Source organism: Plectropomus leopardus, chromosome 10 (genome assembly GCF_026936395.1).
Source record: "Plectropomus leopardus strain MGB_pleo_1.0 chromosome 10, ASM2693639v1, whole genome shotgun sequence".
NCBI classification, from domain to species: Eukaryota; Metazoa; Chordata; class Actinopteri; order Perciformes; family Serranidae; genus Plectropomus; species Plectropomus leopardus.
The window spans coordinates 3,161,788-3,184,031 of record NC_142185.1 but is presented as its reverse complement, the minus strand read 5'-3'; the positions used below and the strand labels follow the sequence as shown (position 1 = coordinate 3,184,031).

Sequence of the window (22,244 nt, the reverse complement as noted above, 5' to 3'; positions counted from 1 at the left end):
ACCTCAAGCATGATATGATGATGTGGAAGTCCACTGCACTTCACCTCCACGATACTACACAGTGACAGAGTCTTTGACCGCCTTTTTTACACACACACTCACACATAGACTTTCAGCCAGTTCTGATTACAAACTCATCCAATATCGCTGCTTTTGTAGTGATTTTGGGAGATCCCAACACCAAAAGCCATTTTTTTGCAGCTGTATGATATGCCGCCAGGTGGCTTCAGCTGAGAATGCAGCTGGACAAAACCAGGTGCAGTGTTGTCATATGCCACAGACAGCCAGATGGCACTTGTAGCATTTACATGATACGCCAGCATCCCGGAACTTCATGAGTAAACTCAGAAGAATACCGAGAGCCTCATATGTAGATGTGGAAGCTCACTGCATAGTGGCAATAAGTGACAACTTTGGATGAGAACCTGTTGAGCCTGTTGTATGACAGAGTGGTCCCAGAAAAGAGGAAACCTTTAAATCCAATACCATAACATTCACATGACAATATCATTTCACTGTGCCTCGTGTGTTTCTGTTTTGATTTTGTTTGCTTGGTTTTGTTGACTTTAGTGAGTTTTATGAATAACTGTACATCTGTGACTTCGAAAAGGGTAAATTTAATTAGACGTTGTCTAGAAACCCGTCAGATGACAGCCAGGGGCCAGTAATGAGATTTGCCATGCATCAATAATCACCTGATAAGCCTGGCTCGAAATAAGCCTAAAAGGCACAAAATTACTGCTGATGCATGCTTCATTTCTATGTATTCTGGACTGTACTAATAAGCCTGCAGAGAGTGATCAGTTCCAAGAATAAGCCAATTATTTTAGCAGGTAGCTGCCTGAGACTTTCCTCTCAAGGAATGTGTCACACACTGAGGCAGCACCATGGATCGTTGCATCATTTGACGTCCATAGTGAGGTTAGGGTATTGTAGCCAGGGAGTGCATATCCAGGGGGCGAATGTGACAGCTGATGAGCAGTAACACTGGGGAACAGGACAGAGAAGGCAACAAATATTGTGTTTAGATGACAAAGAAAAGTGTGTTAGAGTTTTGACTTGCGTCATACGCCGCCTGGTGTGTGTTGCCCTTTGGACATTTGTCCAAAGCCTAAGATGCTCTGTGTTTATGATTACCTGCCCAAGACTGTGATTGTCTGTGTGAATTATGTCTGCTGTTATTTGTCAGGAAAGAAGGCAAAAGCAGCGTGACATAATCACCTGATGGCCTTTTTGAAAAAGGGTTGTGAATACTTGTGCTTAATCGAGCTGTAACCAACTGCGGCATTTGGAGCCATGCTGGAATGGTGCGAATGGTTATCCTCAGGGCAGCACAGCAAGGCAGGACCCTTCTTTTACCTTTATTTCACAAAATTACTGCAGCCTGTCTTCTTACAGCTCACTGTGAATGTTTCTTCAATACCACTACTCTCTGCAATATCTAAAACTTGCCATTATCACTCAATACATCCATATCTTATGGTGTATAGATCTATTTTTATGGACTCAGGGTCCAACTGGGAACAAAATTTAGCACTGGCAATTTTATTTTGGATGGCATGGTACCTCTTGCTGACCCCTTCCTTAATTATGTACTGACAATACATGGTGGACCACTCTACATGACGGGTTGGGGGAAGGCTACAATGGCTGATACCACTGTACCAGCCTACGGTATAGATAGGTTATTGCATCTGTTCTCATTCTGAAGTCATCACGCCACTTTTCATGGGGGTATAATACCCCACCAGGCAGCATTAGTGACAACGCTGCCAGATGCAACATTTTGCAGTATTATGTTATACCACCAGTCAATGGCATGGTACCTGCCGTGGCAGTATGATATGCAGCCCAATGGCGTCAGATTGAACCCCAGATTTTCACCTTGGAGTCTGGTGTTTGCTTCCTGTATGAATGTTGAGCCAAACCATGTTTTCTTCAAAACCTAACCATGTACTTTTGTTGCTGTGCGTCAGCAGATGTAGGGTAATACCTAACGCGTAGCTCGCGGGTCTTTCTTCAAACCTACCCCCATTTTTTTTTTTTCAACTATAGCTTGTTCTGGCATTGGGGCAGCCCATCTGGCATTTGCCAGTAGTGCCTAATGGCCATTCCCAACACATTCTCATGCGAAAATAATTACCAGTCAATTACCATCACTTTGGCAGTGGACTTTGACATCTAAATATGAACTAGGTATGCTACTGTGTCTGTTTTAGACGTTCTGGGACAGCATGTCAATTTACACTTGAAAACTGCATTGTGTCTTTTCACAGTTCACTGAGGTAAAATTTAGGTAAAACACTCCATTTATATGTTTATTTCCAGTATTTGGACAAGGCTCTTGGGTAAAAGTTCAGGGTTTGTTGTAATAACTGACCACCATTCTTGCCTGCCCTCTAGTAACTTTTCAGGTCCTTATATTGTGGGAGTTGATGGTGACGTGAGTCCCCTTGCATCCATGTTTGATGCTTACATCCACTGACATAGCAGTGGTATTTGACAAGTTTGAGAAGGGGCTGTCATTTTGGGCCTGGTAGCAATGCTATCAATGTTGTTTATGATCAAAATGTTTCCTGAAATTTAATGTGCCTAATCCAAACCATTTAGGAAATTATTCATTTTGGCAATAGCCAAATGTAACGTCTGTGTATTGTCCTGGCAATGAGGCCAGAATTGTTCATACTAGTCAATTATGAAGTAAGTGTTGGACAACCTATATTGTTTTTTTTTACACACACTTATTATAAATGCATCAATATGTACCTCACTTAACACATACAATGATAACTTATGATACAGCTGTGGACTGTTACATCACACTCTGAATCCTTACTATAGTTAATTGTTAATGCGTGAATAAGTGATTATGAATGTTCAGCATTCAACCTCTGGTTTATTACAAGTCAAGAGCATCCATAAGACCTTTGCCACTTACAAAGCATTATATGTCACATCTATAATGGTTTATGACTATTGATATAGTGCATTAGTAAACATTATGTGTTATTTATGAGTGTATTCACTAAACATTATGAATGCATTATAAATGTGGTCTTCATAGAAAGCATTCCTGTTGATTTATATGGAGTGCTTAGTCTGTGAGCAGCTGAAGGATTTCTACAACAAATAAATGATAAGAAATCTTTGAAAAAATGTCATTATTTGATTCACTTGCTGCCCCCTCTCTAAGCATGCGTTCAGTGTTTTATCAAAGTGATGTGTCTCCTGCACTCCATATTGTGCCGTACCACCCAGCTGCAGTGAGGCAATGAGTCACAGTCAACTGGCTCGTCACAAACAGTGTGCTTATGGCTCACCCCAAACTCCAGGATTCTACGCATCATAAGAGAACATGACACTGAGATTATGAATGATTACTTTACTGCAGGAACAGAGACTGAGAGGATTCTAAGATGCATATCATTTGATTTTAATGGCTGTTCTGTTTTTCTAGGCAAATGGCTGTAAGAGATGTGGCGACAGGTTTTTGCCAGTACAACTCAAATGACTGTTATTTGTTTTTTGTTCCTTTCCTCTCCTATTCCAGCTCTCTGTGACTCCCCCGACCACCATCTCTCCTGTCTCTCCTCTCTCTCAGACTTTCTGTTATGATTGGACTTGATGAGCAGAGGGAGGGTTTGCTATTTTGGCAGCAGAGTTTTGGAGGCTGGAGTTATCTGCCGGGGGGACGACGTTTATCTGACTCCACGGGTTGACCCCCTGTTTCCTCTCCGGCCCTCTGACGCTGGGACAGGACTTCCTCAGCCAGCCTTATCAGTTCAAACCACAACTCTGGAACAGACCCACTAAAGCAAGATCTGTTGTCACTAAAGTATGTAAAGCTCAAGTCAGGTCAGTTTGAGAGATGTGAACTTCAGTGTAGATTAAGATGTTTTGTGGTACAGATCTAGTGAAGTTGCTGAATGGAAAATAAATAGAGACTAGATAGAGACATGATACTTAGAACCGATCCAAATAATCATGTTAAACAATGGACGCCATGATTGAGGCAATGTAAACTTTCTTGGAAATATTGTAAAAGATTTTCATTACAGCCAATTTAATTTTTTTTTTTTTATTAACACGGATTTGCCTTTTGCATTCCCATGACTTATATCAAAATTCAAACTTTGCTGGTTAGGTTTAAGCATGAAATTTTTTTTTGTATTTGTTTTAAGACACAAATTTATGAAAACTGAATAAAAAGTAAGGACTTCAGAAATGCACCTCTGCTTTCTGCAGATGATGTGGTTCTGTTCATTATGTCTTGATCTCCAGCATGCATTTGGGGGGGTTGCAGTTTAATTTTAAGCAGACTTTTAACACAATAGCACTGGCCTCGCAAGTGAAATTTAACATTTGTGTTGGCAGCACTTTGTAAACAATAACAATGGCAGAGCATGGCAATAACAATCATTTACTGTCTCTGTTACATAGCTGCTAATTTTGAGGTTAAGGAGCCCCTGAACCTCATTGTTTTCCAAATTTGCAGACATTTACGGCTACAGTTCTTCCTCTTTGAGTTAGTCACTTACTGCTGCTTGCTGCTCTTTAAATCTCTCATAGTGGCTTGATGTCAAAACATCACAACCACAAGCATCACCTAAGATCCCGACTGGCTGTGCCTTCTACACAGAAATATCACTGGTGTGATATACCTGCCTTGAACAGGGGTGTGAAAGGGGCTAATGGTAAAGTTAACATGGGGGCACAGGCTACCATGCTATTTTTAAATGCACAATAGCAGTCATTGAACGGAGAGGAAAATGTTTTGGTTAAATAATGACTGAAAACAGTTATCCCTGGCCACAATATATATGTGTTATAAGAAAAAGAAGTTAAAATGAAGAAAAAGTTTAAATTAAAGTTGAAGTTAAATTAAGAAACATAGTTAGCACCTCACAGAAGAGGCTAAGAAGTTAAAAATCAGAGAAATCAGGTCAGAGAGAGTTAATTGAGGAAATGGCGACGACACAGGAGGGAGCTCTACTACCTGATTTTGGCTGATGAGAGATTGGGTAAAAGTCTAGCGTGTGGTTTTGGACTGTAAAGCCATTAGAAACACATAACACACACACACACACACACACACACACACACACACACACACACACACACGACTTGAGGCCTGTGGATTTGATGGCTGGATGGGTATTATTCTTTGCTCCATTAGAATAAACAGCGCTGCCCTGGGCCTGGCTGTGTTGATTCTAGAGCAGAGATAAGCAGGGTAAATAAAGCTGAACTCAGAGTGGGAAAGGTTTCCTCTCATTGCTGCTCAACTGTTTTATTGTTTAAATGCCTCCAGATGGGAGCGAAACAATCATCATCGAATCACTTTCTCATGTTCTATGACACAAAAATTCAACCATTAGTGTGTGTTTGGATGTAGAAAATGTTGAATGTGTGTGTGAACAAGTGGTACGTCAATCTGCTTTTTTTAACCCAGGGATAGTCAACTTGTTGTGCTTAAGAGCCACTTTTACTAATTGACAAGATGCCAGAGGATGTTTCAAGAATTTTAGTACATAGGTCAAGGATTTTAAGGATTTCTAGGATTGTAGTCCCTTTTTAGGATTTCAGGGCATTTCTTGGATTTCTAAAATTTTTTAAGGTTTCTCGGATTTTAGCATGTTTTGAGGATTTTAGAACCTTTTTGTACATATGGATTTTGGTACATTTCTAGGATTTTAAAATGTTTTTTGGTGTTTAGAACATGTTTACAATTTCTGCACATTTGTAGAACTTTTTATAGGTACATTTCTGGGATTTAAAGATATTTCCTGGTTTTCAGGACATTTTTAGGATTTTAAGTTGTTTCTTGGATTTTAGGACATTTCTAGGATCTATGCACATTTCTGGGATTTCAGGTTGAAATTTCTAGGATTTTATCATGTTTCTAGCATTTATGGATATTTCTAGGATTTTAGGACATTTCAAGGATTTTAGGATATTAGGGGCTTGGCTAGGACCTCTGTTGGGGGGTGCAGAGGGGTTCCAGTGCAAGAGCACTATTTTTTTTAATAAACAAGCTCTGTTTTGTTGCTGTTTCATGCACTCTGGTACCTTATGTATACTAAAAGCACAAAACAATTTCCAGTTTGAATCACTTTATTTTATTTTTTTTTGTGAATTAAAATGTAAGTGGGGGGCCACCCAGCATCCTATCAGGGGCCAGATTTTGCCCACGGACCATAAGTTGAGTATTACAGTTATAATGCATCCCAGTTTGCATGTCAAGTGTAAGAATAATGACACACAATCACAATGGAGAATTCATCACCGCTGGCTGGGAGTATTCAGCAGGAGCGATGTGTGTGTGGGTGTGATGACTTATCTGGGGTAAACACCTTACAAAAAGTACAACATAACTTAGCAGTGAGTAATAGTTTTTAGGAAAATGACATTCCCAAGAGACTAAAGATACATCTTTTATAAATGTCAAGATGAAGAAGTGTGACAAAGTGATGCAGTGTTAAGTGAAAGATGAGTTACTGCGTGTTTCTCCAACTCTAGTAGATAGATTGGACCGAGGTGACTTCTCTCCTTAGTTTCCCTCCGATGTGACTGACGTTTATGGTGATGGAAGGCTCGGATCTCCTAAACGGCGGCTCGTTATTCCATTAAAGGTACCTTCTTAACGACTTGCAGGAAGCAAAACTGATGACAAGGTAAAATAGATTAATTAAGGTACCTCGGCGACGAGGCAGCCACTTAATCATAGATAGCGCTTGTCACAGGGATTTAGGATCTGATTGACTTGAACAGATTATGCCTCTCTTCATTTTCTGCCTTTGTGCAATGGAAAATTAATTGTCAGTGACATTTGGTTGTAATCCCCCCTCCTCCCCACCACTACCCTCTATCTCTACTTCCTCAATTAATTATTGGCTCGCTTTTATATTCGCGTTCCAAAGAGCTTCTTTTGGAGATACACAAGAGGCAGAGTCATTTCCTCAACTGCTGAGGACAACATCCGCTTTTTGATTGAGTCGAGGCAATCTAATCATCAGCTGTCGCTGAGGCGATATTCTCCTCTCATACTTAGACTGCTGTGTCAGTGCTATTACCCACCACCCTGCAGACACACACACACACACACACACAATCACACTGTTTGAGTGACAACGAGGGGGACGAGTCCGGTCCACCTTGACTCGTCAATCATCTGCCACTTTGACAGCTCATTTCACTGACAAGGGGAGGAGAGGAAGAATGGGGAGAAAAAAAGAGAGGAAAGGAAAGGACGGGAGTGTAAAAAATGTGGGAAATGGAGAGGAGAAAGGGAAAAAGGAGAGGAAATGGAATGGAAAAAAGGAATGGAGAGAAATAGAGAGAAGAGGAAAAAACATGACAGGGTAAATTTAGATAAAAGGAGAGGTGAGAAGGAAAGAGGAGAGAAAAAGGTAAAATGGAGAAGAGAAGAGAAGAGAGGAGAAGGTGAGAAAAAATGACAGAAGAAAAAAGGAGAGGGGAGAAAAGAAATGCAGAGAAAATGGGAGGAGATTATGAGAGCACACAGGAATGGGAAAAACAAGAGAAAATAGGAGAAGATGAGAGACTTTTTGACTTTTCAACCACCTTTATTAAAACATGTCCACTAAGCCCTCATTCCAGTACATGAAAAACACCATACACCCCCATACCCACTGCACGCACACACACACACACACACACACAAAATAAAATAAAAATATTCCCGTCACAAAAAACCCTTACAGACAGATCACCAGTCCAGTCCCTGCCACACTGCAAACAGGAGGAGGAGAGGAGAGGAGAGGAGAGGAGAGGAAAGAATGGATAGAAAAAGATGAGAGAGGAAAGAACAAGATGGGGTAAATTGAGAGAAAATTAGAGGAGTGAAGAAAAGAAGAGAAGCAAAAGGACAGAATACAGAAGGGGAAACAAAAACAATAGGAGAAAAGACTAAAGAAGAGGAGGCGTAGAGAGAAAAGGAGCAGAGGAAAGACAGGATGGGATAAAGTGAGAAAAAGAAGGGATGAGAGTGCACAGGAAAGGAGAAATTAAGAATATGGGAGAAAAAGTGAGATACAAGGAGAAGAGTGAAGAAAGGGAATGGAGAGGAAAAAGAGGAGAAAGAAGAGGGAGGACAGGTATGGAAAGGAGTAAATGAGAGAAAAAGGAGTAGAGAAGGGGAAAGAGGAGAAAGGAGAGATGAAGAAGATAAGCTACAATAAGAGTGAGGAAAGAAGAATGTAGAGAGAAAAGTATAGGAGAGAAAAAAAGACATGTAGAGAAAAGACAGTAAGTGAGAACATAAGTAAGGACACAATGGAAGGAGAAAGATTTTTAAAAAGCCAGAAAGAGGAGAATAATAGGCAGAGATGGCAGATGTGGCAAGTGAAGGAGAAGTGATGAATGAGTACTAATAGGAAAAGGGAAAAAACGGAGTGGAAGGGGAGATAGGAAAGAACGTTAAAAAAGAGGAAAGAAGAAACGAATGGTCTTCAGTTCCTGAAATGTGAAAGAGGGAAAGGTGGAAGGGAGGGAGAGGGAGTGAAGAGAGAGCAGGGATGGAGAGAATGTTCTCAGTGTAATACACCAGAGAGAGAGAAAACAGGGGAAAACAACTGTGGGATACAGGGTGCTGACAGGCAGGGTGGGAGAGAGGAGATAGCATGATGAAACTGAGGTCAAACCTGTGTGTGTGTGTGTGTGTGTGTGTGTGTGTGTGTGTGTGTGTGTGTACATGCACACTGTGTGTTTGCTTACAGTGTCAAATTAAACCACAGCGGCAAAGAAAGACATTTCATTTCCCAGATATGATTGATGGATAATGTGTGTGTCCCAGAGAGGTGTCAGATGACCTGTCCTGACTTCACACATACACACACACACACACACACACACGCACACACACAGATACACACACGCTGATTCTGCACTCGTAAAACTGAAACCTACTTAAAATATACAAGAAAATTTTTAAACTAGAATTATTGCCTTGAGGTTGCATGCCTCTGCGCACCAAATTGTACTTACAATTTGCATCCGTGTGTGAAAACATGGAGGCTTCACACACATCTTCCCCCATGGCAACACAGAAAATCTTTACAGTCAGCACAGTTTCAAGATGAGTGTCACCAATTCAGTATCTGACCAAATGTCTCCCCTTCTGTTCCTCAGATATGATGCTGAGTAAATGACAGAGAACATTAGTTGACCTTTCTTTCCTAGAAATGTGTGTACAATTTTGTTATAATTACATATGAATTCCTGAGTTATGTCCAAAAACATGTTTTAGGAGGTTACATTGACCTTGACCTTAGACTACAAAATTCTCATCAGGTCATTTTGAGTTCAAGTTGACGTTTTTGCTAAATTTGTGGAAACACTCCCAAGGCCCTTTTGAGGTTTTGAGTTCACAAAACAATGAAATGGACACATGGTCAAAGTGACTGCTGATTACCCAAATCTCTTCAGCTTATTGAATCCACTGATATATTTGTGCCAAATTATAGGAATTTCCCTCAAGGTATTCTTGAGATATCACTTAAACAAGAATGAGATGGATGTAAGATCACAGTGACATTGACCTTTGACATATGAACACCAAAATAGTCTGTTCATCATTAAGTCCTATTTGTGCCAGATTTGAAGAAATTTCCCCAGTGTGTTCTTGAGATATCACACAGTGAACTTGACCACTGACCACCAAATTCTAATCAGTTTGTTGTTAAGTCCAAGTTGATTTTCGTGCCAAATTTGAGGAAACTCCCTAAAGGCATTCTTTAGATATCACCTTCTCTAGAAGACAGATACAAGATGACAGTGACCTTCACCTTTGACCACCAAATTATACTCAGTTCATTGTTCAGTCCAAGTGGATGTTTGTGCCAAATTTGAGGAAATATCCTGAAGGCCTTCTTGAGATATTGCTATACAAAAATGTAACAGAGAAGGTCACAGTGACCTAGACCTTTGACATATGACCACCAAAATCTAAACAAGTGATCTAATCTAATCAGACGTTTGCACCAAATTTGAAGAAATTCCCTCAATGTCCTCTTGAGATATCTCACTGGCGAGAATGGGATGTACGGTCAGACAGCCCAAATACATATTGCTATTGCCCATGTGGAGGCATAACAGAGGCTGATACTCAAAAGCTTTGCATGAACTCGACTAAAATATAAATAAACTTAATAGTAAATCAATATAAATAAAAGATGAGTTAATTATGCATTCCAGGTGAAAATTTGAGCTGTAGAACAACAGCAGCTGATCCCCCGTCATCCACCTCTGCCTCACAGGAAAAGCTGGGACGGCTTGTGCCTCATCTAGCTCCCGCAGTAATCACCTCTCTGACTATGACACCCGAGACCACAAGTTTAGCCGGGGCTGAAAGTTTTAACTCGCCCCTGGAGGAATAGAAATGTTTGGTGTCTTCTCAGGGACTCAGGGAGATTACCAGGGATTGTTTGACAAACAGTGGGCCTGGCAAGAGCTGTGTATTTTCTTTATGGTCTGTGTAAATGTGTGTTGCAGTTTGAGGGTTTAACGGAAAAGCCCTGTTTATGTGTGCGGGTATCAACAACACGGGGAATGCTAATAATCTGGATATTTATTCTATTTCCTGATATACAAAATTGTCCCATCGTATTTATGAGAAAGCAAATATAGGAATAGGAATACGTCTCCGCAGGAAAGATTGGGATCCATCTATTTTAAACTTCCATTTGTGGCATGCAAAAAAATAAAAATAAAAGCAAAGGAAAATAAAGACTACAGCATGAGAAAAACGAATCTGAAAAGTAGCCTAGGAAAAGAAGCACAAGTCAAAGGAGAGGGAAAATACAGATCCATCATAGGCCTCCAGAGTCCAGGTTATGGTGCTGACATGCTCAGCGCTCTCATGCATCCTCCCAGTGTGGGTCGTGCCCTCCGGGGGCTCTACAGCTCTAGTTTAGCATGTCACTGTGATATATGTGCAGGCGGTAAGGGCACTCAGCATTAGCTCCGACTCTCCCCCCTCACTCTATGAAGGGAAACGACCTCTCACCTCAGAGCTGCCAGGAAGCCTATTGGAAGAGCCCTCTGTCCATTAATTGTCATTAAAAAGTTGAACTGGAGAGTCGGGTTTTCCCTTCTGGTCTCTGAACCTCCGGACTCTGACAGGCTCCTGTGTGCATCATTACTATCATGCTTTTATGCCTCTGCGCTGGCGAGAGCCAAGGCTGGAGGGATTATGTTTTAAGGTTTTTTCGTACTTATGAAAACATGTACACATGTATCTATTAGTTTGTCCATCCATCTGTACATCCATCTGGTCCTTTCTTGTAAATTCTATATCTCAAGAAGGGCTTTGGTGAGATTCTTAAAATTTATCACACATGATCACTTGGATAAAAAAAAGATAAGATATGATAATCCTTTATTAGTCCCACAGAGAAGGAAATTAGTAAAAAAAAAAAAAAAAGTTGAAGTGATTTTGATGGTCATAGGTCAAAAGTCAAGGTCACTGTGAACTCATCTGTCTATATCTTGCTAATGTAATATCTCAGAAACACCTTGACATTTCTTTTTTTTTTTTATTTTGGCACAAATGTTCACTTGGAAAAACAAGATGAAGTTCGTGGTCATATGTCAAAGGTTAAGGTCACTGTGACCTTGCATCCATCCCGTTATTTAATGAGCACTTTTAGGGAGTTCAGTTAAATTTGGCACAAATGAGCCCTTTGACTCAAGGATGAACTGCGAAGAGTCAAAGGTGAAGATCATTGTGACCTCGTCTGTCTCATTCTTGTTAATGCAATATCTGAGAAACACCTTTAAGAAATTTCTTCAGATTTGGCACAAATGTTTGAGTGGACTAAAGAATGAGCTGATTAGATTTTGGTGGTCAAAGGTCAATGTCATGCTGACCTTGCATCTGTCTCATTTTTGTGAATGCAATATCTGAAGATATAAATGTGGCACAAACGTCCACTGGGACTTAAGAATGAACTGATTAGAATCTGGTGGTCAAAGGTCAAGATTACAGAGACTTCATAATACATGTTTTTGGCCATCACTCAAGGATTCATGCACTCAGATTTCACACAAATGTCCAACAGTATAAAGTAAAGCTCTCAAATCTTATATCCAAGAGGTCAAAGATTAACTGTGGCATCATTATGTTTTGCAAAAACATTTTTCTGGCCATTATTCTGTGTCATATCTCAGGAACAGAAAGCATTTGACCATTTGGTTAGATACTGAACTGGTGACACTAATCTTGAAACTGTGCTGATTTGTAAAGATCTTCTGTGCTGCCAAGGGGAAGATATGTGTGAAGCATCCATGTTTTCACAGATACGGATGTAACTGTGAGTACAACATGTCTGGTGCGCGGGGGCATACATACATATGTACATACATACATGCAAATTCTAGTTTTGGTATATTGCAGTATTTAATAGATTTTGTCTGTTTAAATGGTTGTCCTGTACAAAACAGGCCGTCAAGGTGAGGAATGCTTGCATTGTTTATATGGATCTCTGGTGGCTAAAGCATAAACCGGACAGCATGCTGATTTTAATGGTCCAAAGCTTGACTGGCTGTGTTCACCTCCAAAACGCCTGTCTGCTCCAAACAAGAGGGAAATTGTTCTCGAGACAGTGAGAGAGACTCAAGGGGGTGAAATCAGAGGTGCACAGTGCATGTTAAAGAAACAAAAGTAAGGTTGAAATACTGTGAATATCAAGGTTTTGGTGAAGGCACTTCCTGATCTAGTGCAAATTTTATATGTTCCTCCAACCTTGGAATAAATGCTTTACAGACCTCCTCAAAGTGAAAATCCAGTTCCTTACAAACTGTATCTTCACTTGCGCAAAAGTCTTTGTTTATCTAAATAAGAGCTACTTCTATTCTTTCCATCGGGTTGTCACAGTTAGGTGTTAAGTTATATAATGTGAGAAATCCATTGCTTGTCAAAATGAGTTAGATGGTCTGTCAGTGAGCTAACAACCTCAATAAATACACTGAACAGAAGTGCAAATGAAACACTTCTGCTTTTGATCCCATTTTCCAGGTTTAGCTTAAGATCTAAGACATTTTTTTGTGCACACAAAAGATTTATTCCTCTCAAATTTTGGTGGCAAACGATAATCCATTCACCTGACAGGCTTGGCATGTCAAAATGCTCGTTAACCACACAGGTGTGCCTTGGCATGGTCACTATAAAAAGACACTTGTCTCATGCCACAGATGATCCAAGTTTTGAGGGAGTGTGCCATTGACATGCTGATTGCAAAAATGTCCACCAGAGCTGTTGCCCATGAACTGAATGTTTATATCACTACCATATGCCATCTCCAATTTTGTTTCTGTGCATTTGGCAGTACACCTAACAACCACAGACCACATGTAACTACATCAGAAACAGCTAAAACAATTTAGACATTTAGTATTTACTAGTGCTGGGCCGTTAACGGCGTTAACGTGCTGCGTTAACGCGGGATTCTTATCGCGCGATAAACTATTCACTAAGTTGGGTCTATACAGTGAGCAAGGCACCAATTTCACTTTGTTGTTTAAGCGCGGATGTATACCTGGTTGAATTACGCGGAGGGGGCGTGAACAAGGCGGAAGCTGGTCTGCCTGAGTGACTGGAGTGATTGGCTTAAGCCGTGTCACAAAGCTACTGACTGTTAATGGTCTTCTTCATGACCTCTAATGTAGGCCCACAGTTCAGTTAGGGTCATGTTATCAGAGGCTGCGCCCTCTGCTGTTCATTCCAGTTAGCGGGAAAAAGCTTTTTCCACATGGAGACAGAACCTGTGTTCCTAAATATCTGTGTTTAACAAAATAAAAAAAAGTTAAACACCAAAGTAAATCTTATGGAACATTATTTTTCTTTACCAAATATTATAGTAGCACAGCTTTCTCAAGCATTTTGTGATGCATTTTCATCATTTAGATAGATAGATATTATTTTGAATGTCTTTGGCAAAATTCAAATCTATAATTTTAATCTAGATTAATCTAGATTAACTACAGGATTGCAGTGAGATTAATCTAGATTAAAAAAATTAATCTATGCCCAGCACTAGTATTTACTATCAGAAATTGTCTCAGGAAAGCTCATCTGCATCCTCATCATCGTCATTAGGGTCTTGACCTGACAGCAGTTTGTCACTGTAACTACCTTGAGTGTGCAATTGCCCACTGTCAATGGTGTCTGTCACTTTGGACAAGTGTTCTCTTCCAACACGTTTTCATACCAACTCATCACATATTGCCGCTTTTGCAGAGGACTTCAGCATCTACATATTATGCTCTAGCTTTCCTTCTGCATCTGCTATTGACATTCCAAAATGCCACTGCTGTGATTTCACCACAAGCACAAGGTAGGATTATGCTGCATAAAGTGATGTTTAGGCAAAAAAAGCACATGGCAACCAACATTGAAATATCAACAAATGCACATGCTAGCTGGGTTAGTTAGGATTAAAAAGAGGCAAGAGGCAAAACCCCATCACATACCAACAGGAAGGGAACATCAGACTCCCACATGAAAGTCTGGGGTTTGTTGGACCCACCCCCCCCGCCACCCGCCCGTCTGCACTATAGGGACCTTCATTCTCACTCTATTACGTTGTTACTGGCAGCATCGAGCAGACTTAATAGGTTCCGTCTAGCCATGTTCTCAACTGATGCAGACCATCTGCATATCGTGCTGCCACAGCAAATGTTGTCCAGTGTCTTATGGTAACACCACAAACCTTTCAGTCTAATTATGTTGGAAATATTTATTAGAGCAGAAAAACATGGGTAGAGTTTGGTGTCTAGGCTCACTCCTCGCAGATATGCTTACGTAGAGATATTGGGAATGATGAGCATCTTGAACCCCCCCCAGTCGGAGGCTACAGGTGGATGCTGAGGTGGTGGTGATTCTGATGGAATCATGCAATACCACCGCAGGGCAGCGGTGGCATTGACAGGCAGAGGGAGAGTTGGGAGATTTTTGCAGTTTAAATTAACGATTGTGGAGCATAAGGCATGTCACGTGTATATCGATGCGGCTCGAGTTATCATCCTGAACTAGCTCGCAGGTCTCGCTCCATTTCTGTCTAGCTGACGCCATCCAGCTGATGCCGCCCGGCTGCTTATCATGTGGATGTGAAAGGTGGATTTGGGTGTCAGGATTTTATGCCAACAACACTGGTATTCAAAGACTCCGGAATGAGATTGTGCTGGTCTTTCATACTCACCAGACATATCACCCATTGAGCATGTTTGAGATGCTCCGGATTGGCATGTACTACACTGTGCTCAAATTTCTGCTAATATCCAGCAACTTCACACAGCCACTGAGGAGGAGTGGATCAAAAATCAACAACCTGATCAACTCTCTGTGAAAGAGATGAGTCGCACTGTGTGAAGCAAATGGTCTGTGACCAAAAATGCAGTCCTATGAAATCCCAAACGTCTTTTTTCAAGATCAAACTGCACAATATAGGTGTCCTTTTATTGTGAGTATCTCATTGCACACCTGTGTATGATGATGCTGTTTAATCAGCATCTTGATATGTCACATCTGTCAGGTGGATGGCTTATCTTGGAGAAGGAAAAATGCTCACTAACATGGATTTTAACAAATCTGTGACCAAAATCTGAGATATATTACTCTTTTCCGTGCTTAGAAAAAGTCTTAGATCTTCAACTTAAATCTGTGAAAAATGGGAACATAAACAAAAGTGTGGTGTTTACATGTTTGTTCAGTGTACATAACTGGATCAGTAAATGAGATTAAAGTGTAAAGCAGCATGTGTACACCCACACCACAAGGAGTCTTTGCTATTTTTTAGAGTATCTCCTTTAGTGATGCAACTGCAAGGACACATCAGAATGAGTGCAAACAAAGTGCCAGTGCACACATCTAGGTAAACAAAACTACCACAGGATGAGCCAGGGCAGCGAGAAAATATTTGAATATGACATTATTGGAGACTTTATCAGAGAACGTGATGCTCCAAAGATGTGTTTGTATTGATGCCAGTCAGGGTCTTTACTAATATGAGCTGACAGGTGTACCATCAATGGGCAGAAGGAACCAACATTTTCTGTCCTTGATTATTAATTCAATGAATAAGGCGGCATTGTGTTTCAGCTCCATTATGGCGGCTTCAGAGCATCTGCTGCCATCAAACCCTTGTGCCAATATCTACCAGTGAGGCGGCTTTATTCTCTGCTCTGTTATCTTTACATGATGTATTTTGTGTAGGTCACGTCTCTGAAGTGTGGCATTCATGTCAACTTATTTTTTTGATATTTTACATTAAATGTGTATTTGATGATGCATTTAATTATTTTCTTTTCTTGTTTGTTTACAAGCTGGTGTTACAAAGTTGTACAAATAGAGCCAATAAACACACTGTAAACCCAAATGTTCAAAGTACTTAAATAAATTAAGTTATGCATACTCAAAGTTTAAAAAAAAAGTTCTATTAACTTAATTATGTCAAGTTCATTTAACATGTTGTTCCGTTTTGAGTAATTTTAACTAATATGTTTTGATGAGTAACTTAAAAACATAGCTTACATACAACTTAATACACTGTAAATCCGAATGCTCAAAATAATTAATTGGTATTAGTATAGTTAACTTAAAATTTTCTCAAAAGTTCTACTTATAAATGTTGATTGCCAGTAGCATTGTCCGTCTTTTCAGTTTATTAAACTTGTAATTTTTGATGAATATGAACTTTTTGCAGATTTGTGTAACCTACTTAAAATAATTAACTCATAGTTACTTATAAGCATATCTGTTTTTATTTATTTTTTTGTTCTTGGTAGGACCTGTTTCAGTTCCGTTTTTCTCCTTTTTTTTTTGGTTGTACATTTACACTCATATTGTACGGCTTGTATCTGTTGTGATATTGTTTGTAATAAGAAAACCAATAAAAAGAGAATTCCAAAAAAATAAAAGCGTATCTATTAAACATGAATAAATCAAACCAAGAATCAATTAAGAATAAATCCGTTGCATCAGATAGATTTGTACTGTGTAGGTTACACACGCGCACCTTCCACCGGAAGTGTTCACACGATTTTATTTTGTAGTATTTGCGTGCACTTCCTCTTCAGACAGCGAGGCGGAGGACTCAGGAGGAGCGCGGATCAACAGACCAGCCAACCAGGCGGCAACATTAGCACTCAGCTCTGCGCCATTGGATTAAATGTAAGTAGTCGACATAAAACTCGCTTTAATGTTTGTTTCAGACGGTTCAACGTGTTTTTAAAACGGACTAAGTGACTCACGTTAGCCATGTAAAATTGTTAACCGGTTAGCAGCAAGCTAACATGCAAAGTCATCTGGTCAGTTAACGTTAGCTGTGTTGCATGGCGAAGGTTATGTAGTTGTAAAGACTGGTGATGCCAAACATGCAGTGACTGCTCATAATTAAAACTCTTCATCTTCGTTGAAGCTGCCTCAGTGTGTGAAAGCAGAAAGCTAACTCTAGCACCACGTGCTGTGTCTAGCTAAAAGTTAAAAAAGTTAAATTAGCTGGTTAAATAAAATTGTCTTTTTTCTATGTGTTTACTAAGATTAGAATTCATGAATGTTACCAGCCACATTTTCTGCAGTTCAAATGAGTGGTTTTGGTTCACTGCACAGATAGGTGATACGTTTTTTTTTGTTTGTTTTTTTTTTTACCTGTTGGCAAATTCTGGTTCAACTGCCAGGCTGTGTGCGTGTGTGGTAATCTGTATTGAAGCTGCATCAGTATGTGAAAGCAGAAAGCTAGCTCACCATGTGTTGTGTCTAGCTAAAAGTTATTCTCTGCAGCAGAAAACTGTAGCACCACGTGTTGTGTTTAGCTAAAAGTTCAATTAGCTGGTTAAATAAAATTGTTTTTTTCTTTGTGGTTAGTACAGATAGACTATTGTGACGTCCAGCCCACCAGTCAAAGAGCTCATGGAGCTCTGGCCTGCTCTTCGTATGCAGTCTGAGGTAATGTTGATTAACTCATTCATCTGTTTTCATCTGTACCAGACAGTACTGTATATCACATTGTGTGCAGTGTTATCCATGCATTCATCCTAGATTAAATAATGTCTTTCCTCTTTCTTTCTGCTTTCTGTACTGTCCTTTCCACAATGCAGGTGTATTTCAACGCATTACTAACCAGAACCTTCCCAATATTTTCTATGCCGAACTTGATCTTCACACTCCTCGTTTAATGGCCTTGTTTAGGCAGAAAGCTTTCAGAACGGGCAAAACTGCAGGCAGCGTTGGCTGACATTTTTAAAGTCCATGATACACAGGTGATTATACATTTCACAGGTGCAGTCTTTGTGTAATGTTGAGAATTTAAAGGTTTAAATAAGTGTTTGAATTTGACAAATGCATCAGATAAGTCAGCAGGTTATTAGTGGAAGATATTATTGTGGTAGCTAATAAAATGCGTTGACTGGTATTGGGTTTGATTAGTAAACTTGTCACAGTATTTACACTATTTTAATCTTCTTAGGAAGTACATGATGTCCACACAAGGCGTATCACTATTCTCCATGCCCTTCCTGTGTATCTGCGTGAGGAAGTGTCAGGATTTTTCAGAACATGTGTGGTAAGTCCCAGTTAAGAAATATCAAGCCTATTGTACTGTAAATTAACCTACTCATATTTTCATTTCATTTACTTATGTATAAGGAAAACACACATTAACATTTATGTAAATGGTCCAGTGTTCAAACTGCAAACATTTGGCAAGATGTTTAGAAACCTTAACCCTCTTTCAAAATCCATCCTTTGAGAACCTTGAGGACATTTTGTCCACTCAAAACAACTGCTCTAAAAATGTATGAGATAGATTTTTTTTTTTCACAGCTCTTTCAGTCAACCTCTGTTCTTTCCAAAAATACTAAATATTATATTTTTCTTTGGTTTTTAATATTTTATTGTCCCTTTCATTTTTCAGGATGCTATGGATGAGCCAGACCTGGGGGATGCGTCAGTGGTCCTCCTTACAACCGTGAGTGACGATGCCACAAGCCCAGTTCACTACCACCCAGCGAAAATCTCCGTCATCCTAGAGGGTGATGTGGTGGTCGACCTCCCCAGGCTCGCTGATGCCTTTCTGGTAATGTTCGGCCTGATTTATGCTCTACATCTCGCCTATCCGAAGGGACTGACCAACACGTTTGAGTTCACACAGAAAATCTTGCTTGGTCTGGATAACTCTAAACTGTCACCAAAGCTACAGACTCTCAAAAATGACCTCATGTTACATGTGTAACTCTAGATCTGAAAAGGAGTTGTGGATTCTGAGGGCTCACCCTGTTAGAGCATAGTCCACAACAAGAATATTTCATGGTCCACGGTGACTATTTTTCAACTGTTGATGTTCAAGTTGCTGCTCCACAGTGTTCAACTGGTTTTCAGCCAAATGGCTGGCACAAGTTATTAATGTAATTTACATTTTATTGTTGTTGAACCGATATGCTAAGTGTTTACAATATGACATTTTGTTTTTACAAGGTGTAGTTTGGGGAATGGTTTTGTAAACTGTCAACATTGCTGCACTGCAAGTTTACAACCAGATGGCCCAAATTGTGCCTTTGTAATTGTGTCTTTCAAATATTATGTTTCATTTTATGCTACAAGGCACAGATGTGGATAAATAATTCTTCTAAACTCAAAGGGTAATGTTTGTATTAACAGTTTCCTGATTTTGAATATTTTCCACTACTACTTTTAAGTTAATAGTACTTAATATGTTTAAGGCAATCAGTTGCCACAAATAATTTAAGTGTGAAAGTAAATGATTTCGAGTTTAAGCAAGTCAATGTTTTTGAGTCATGTGTAATCAGAAAATTGAAAGAAAAAACTAATAAATGTTAAGTTCATCGAACATGAAATCCTGAGTTTTCATACTTGAAATTATTAAGTTATCTTGAGTTATTGCAATGAGAAAGATGAATGAATTATTTGAGTACCATTTACTGACAATTTTTGAGTTGGCCTAATCAGTAATTACAATTTATGAGTAATTTAAAAGTATATGTAATATCAACTCCAAATATTTAAGCTCTGATATACTCAAATGTTTGAGTTTGTGAACTCAAAAAAAATGTGGCAACTGATTGCCTCACTTTTTTTGAGTTCTGCTAACTTATTCGGGTTTACAGTGCAGGATAACTGTACAGGATAAAATCATCTGCTGATGTCTACCCTATAAAACAAAACTAATAGGATTAAAGCAGAACGTCTTTTTATGGGTCATTTCTTCCATCTGTCTGTCATCTGACACACATGCATTTCTAGTAGAGGCTAAAGAAAGGGTGTGTTATGTTCCTTCGTTGCCATTATCACACACACTGTGGTTTATTTTACTACATACTACAAATGTTGCTGGAGTTTCTGTGCCTTCAGTCATTATTTACTTTACCTCATGTTGATGTAAAGTCAGGCAAAGTTTTAAAGCCAACACACGGGGAAAAGGCATTGCACTCATTTCCCAAACAATTGAAGCAATTGGTGACCGGGATTCAAATGTTAAGAAAATACATAATAAAACCACAAAATGTCCCTATACTGCTTGTCTGATGTGACTTCTAGAGTTAGCCGCAAGAAACAAGTCTCTTTGTCGGATTTAAAACAACTGTGTGTTTCCATAGCTACATAGCTCCTACCAGACCTGGCTCATGTGCAATGCAGTTAACTATCAAAATATCAAGTCTAACCAATGGTCTGACGTTTATGTATATATATATATATATATATATATATATATATATATACATATATATATATTTAATGTGTCAGGAGAGATAGTTGCCACAGTCTGAAATGGATGACCCTCCCTCAGCTTAAGGAAGAAGACAAACAATAACAAAAAAAGGAGTTCTGACTCTTCCTGAGAAGTACTGTGGATGCTGTTAACAGTGACAGTCAGAGTGTATCCCTTCTTTTTTGTCTTTTTCTAATATTATACTCTTATATAATATTTCGTTGTATAATACGTTGTTGAGGCTCAAATTCAAAAAGTGGTTAACATGCACACAGGAATAATGCATCGGCTGGATTTTCCCTTGAACTTCAGACTTTACAAATTGAACTGTCGAGCAGCATGGGGATAATATATTGAAGGATGAAATCCAGTGGCATTTCCCTTAAACTCAGACTCTCCAGACCCCGGAGAACAGGTCAAAGGGAAAGCAAGAGTACAGTCCTCTCACCCCCACCTACACTAACAGCCCCTGTGAGGAAAATGATGAACAGGGGGCTGCACAAAGCCAGCACTCAGCTTTAATTGGACGGAAGGTGGCTGTACACTCATACCATAAATAACCATGCCCAGCGAGAGTGTATGTGTGTTGGGGGGTGAGTCAGGGTGGGGCGGGCAGGGTTAACCATCATGCAGTGCTGTAGTGAGCTTAAGCACCACTGAAGCTGAGAGAGGCTGTCAGGGACCTGGTGTAAATATCCTGTGGGCTAACTGATTTGTCTACGGTCGTAAACACGGCATAAAGAGCTAATATACAGGTCAGCACCAGCGTGATTTACAACCACAGGAGGCTGAAAACTTCATCAAAGCATTTTATTTCCCTCCTCTTGACTTACATGCAACTTTCTCTGCAAAGTTTTGGTTGAACTTGACTTTTTTTAGATTAATTTTAATGAAATGTTTGATTTAAGAAACTTTACACAGTCTTTAAAGTTTACTCAGGGTGGGTATTTGCTATCTAAAACGAAGGTTTTTGGTGGATTATCACTTTAAAGGTTTTGCTGATAAACTTCAAAGATTCAAAGACAATCCAAGATTAAGATTGAGATTTACAAGATAGAAAGTCTTTTAATTTGTTTGTGGGCCGGGACTCTTAATCAATCAGGCTCAGGCTCAGAGACCGATGCATCTGTCATCACTGGAGCTGCTCTCAATTCAACACGGGAACACAGAGAGATTAGAAGAGCAGGAGGAAGAGGAGAGACACTCAGTGGACAGCACGCTGATGAAAACATCCAAGATAGCCTCTTCAAGAGAAAGTTTGATTATTTAAATAGTTCAGTCTATTAGGTAATCAGGATGTCTCATTTTCCCATACACTTTGAATGAAATGTATTTTGACAGGTAGTATTTTTCTCATCTTCTTTTCATGAGATTTCATGAAACATTTTGAAACATTTTCCACTTCAGTTTTTCTTGATGGGCACTAGAAGCGGCACGGAGATTGATGTCAGGTTGGAGCTTGTTTCTGTGAGAATTGCTGAAAAAACTGCCAAGGTATTTTAG

General features: G+C 39.6%; 1 protein-coding gene and 1 long non-coding RNA gene across 2 annotated transcripts; both read left to right on the top strand.

The window, feature by feature from the left end:
• Positions 1–17,125: 17,125 nt before the first annotated feature.
• Positions 17,126–18,233, top strand: LOC148188459 (uncharacterized). Its single transcript, XR_015777756.1, has 3 exons — positions 17,126–17,188; positions 17,882–17,962; positions 18,115–18,233. It is a non-coding gene; the product is annotated as an uncharacterized LOC148188459 (long non-coding RNA).
• On the top strand, positions 18,233–19,851 carry LOC148188458 (uncharacterized). Its single transcript, XM_088083862.1, has 3 exons — positions 18,233–18,276; positions 18,483–18,578; positions 18,930–19,851. The coding sequence occupies exon 3, from the start codon at positions 18,936–18,938 to the stop codon at positions 19,245–19,247; it is 312 nt and encodes a 103-aa protein (XP_087939988.1). The 5' UTR covers positions 18,233–18,276; positions 18,483–18,578; positions 18,930–18,935; the 3' UTR covers positions 19,248–19,851.
• The last annotated feature ends 2,393 nt before the right edge of the window (positions 19,852–22,244 follow it).

Bases quoted from the DNA above. Each gene is read 5' to 3' on its own strand.
- LOC148188458 (XM_088083862.1), top strand. From the start codon at position 18,936: ATGGATGAGCCAGACCTGGGGGATGCGTCAGTGGTCCTCCTTACAACC.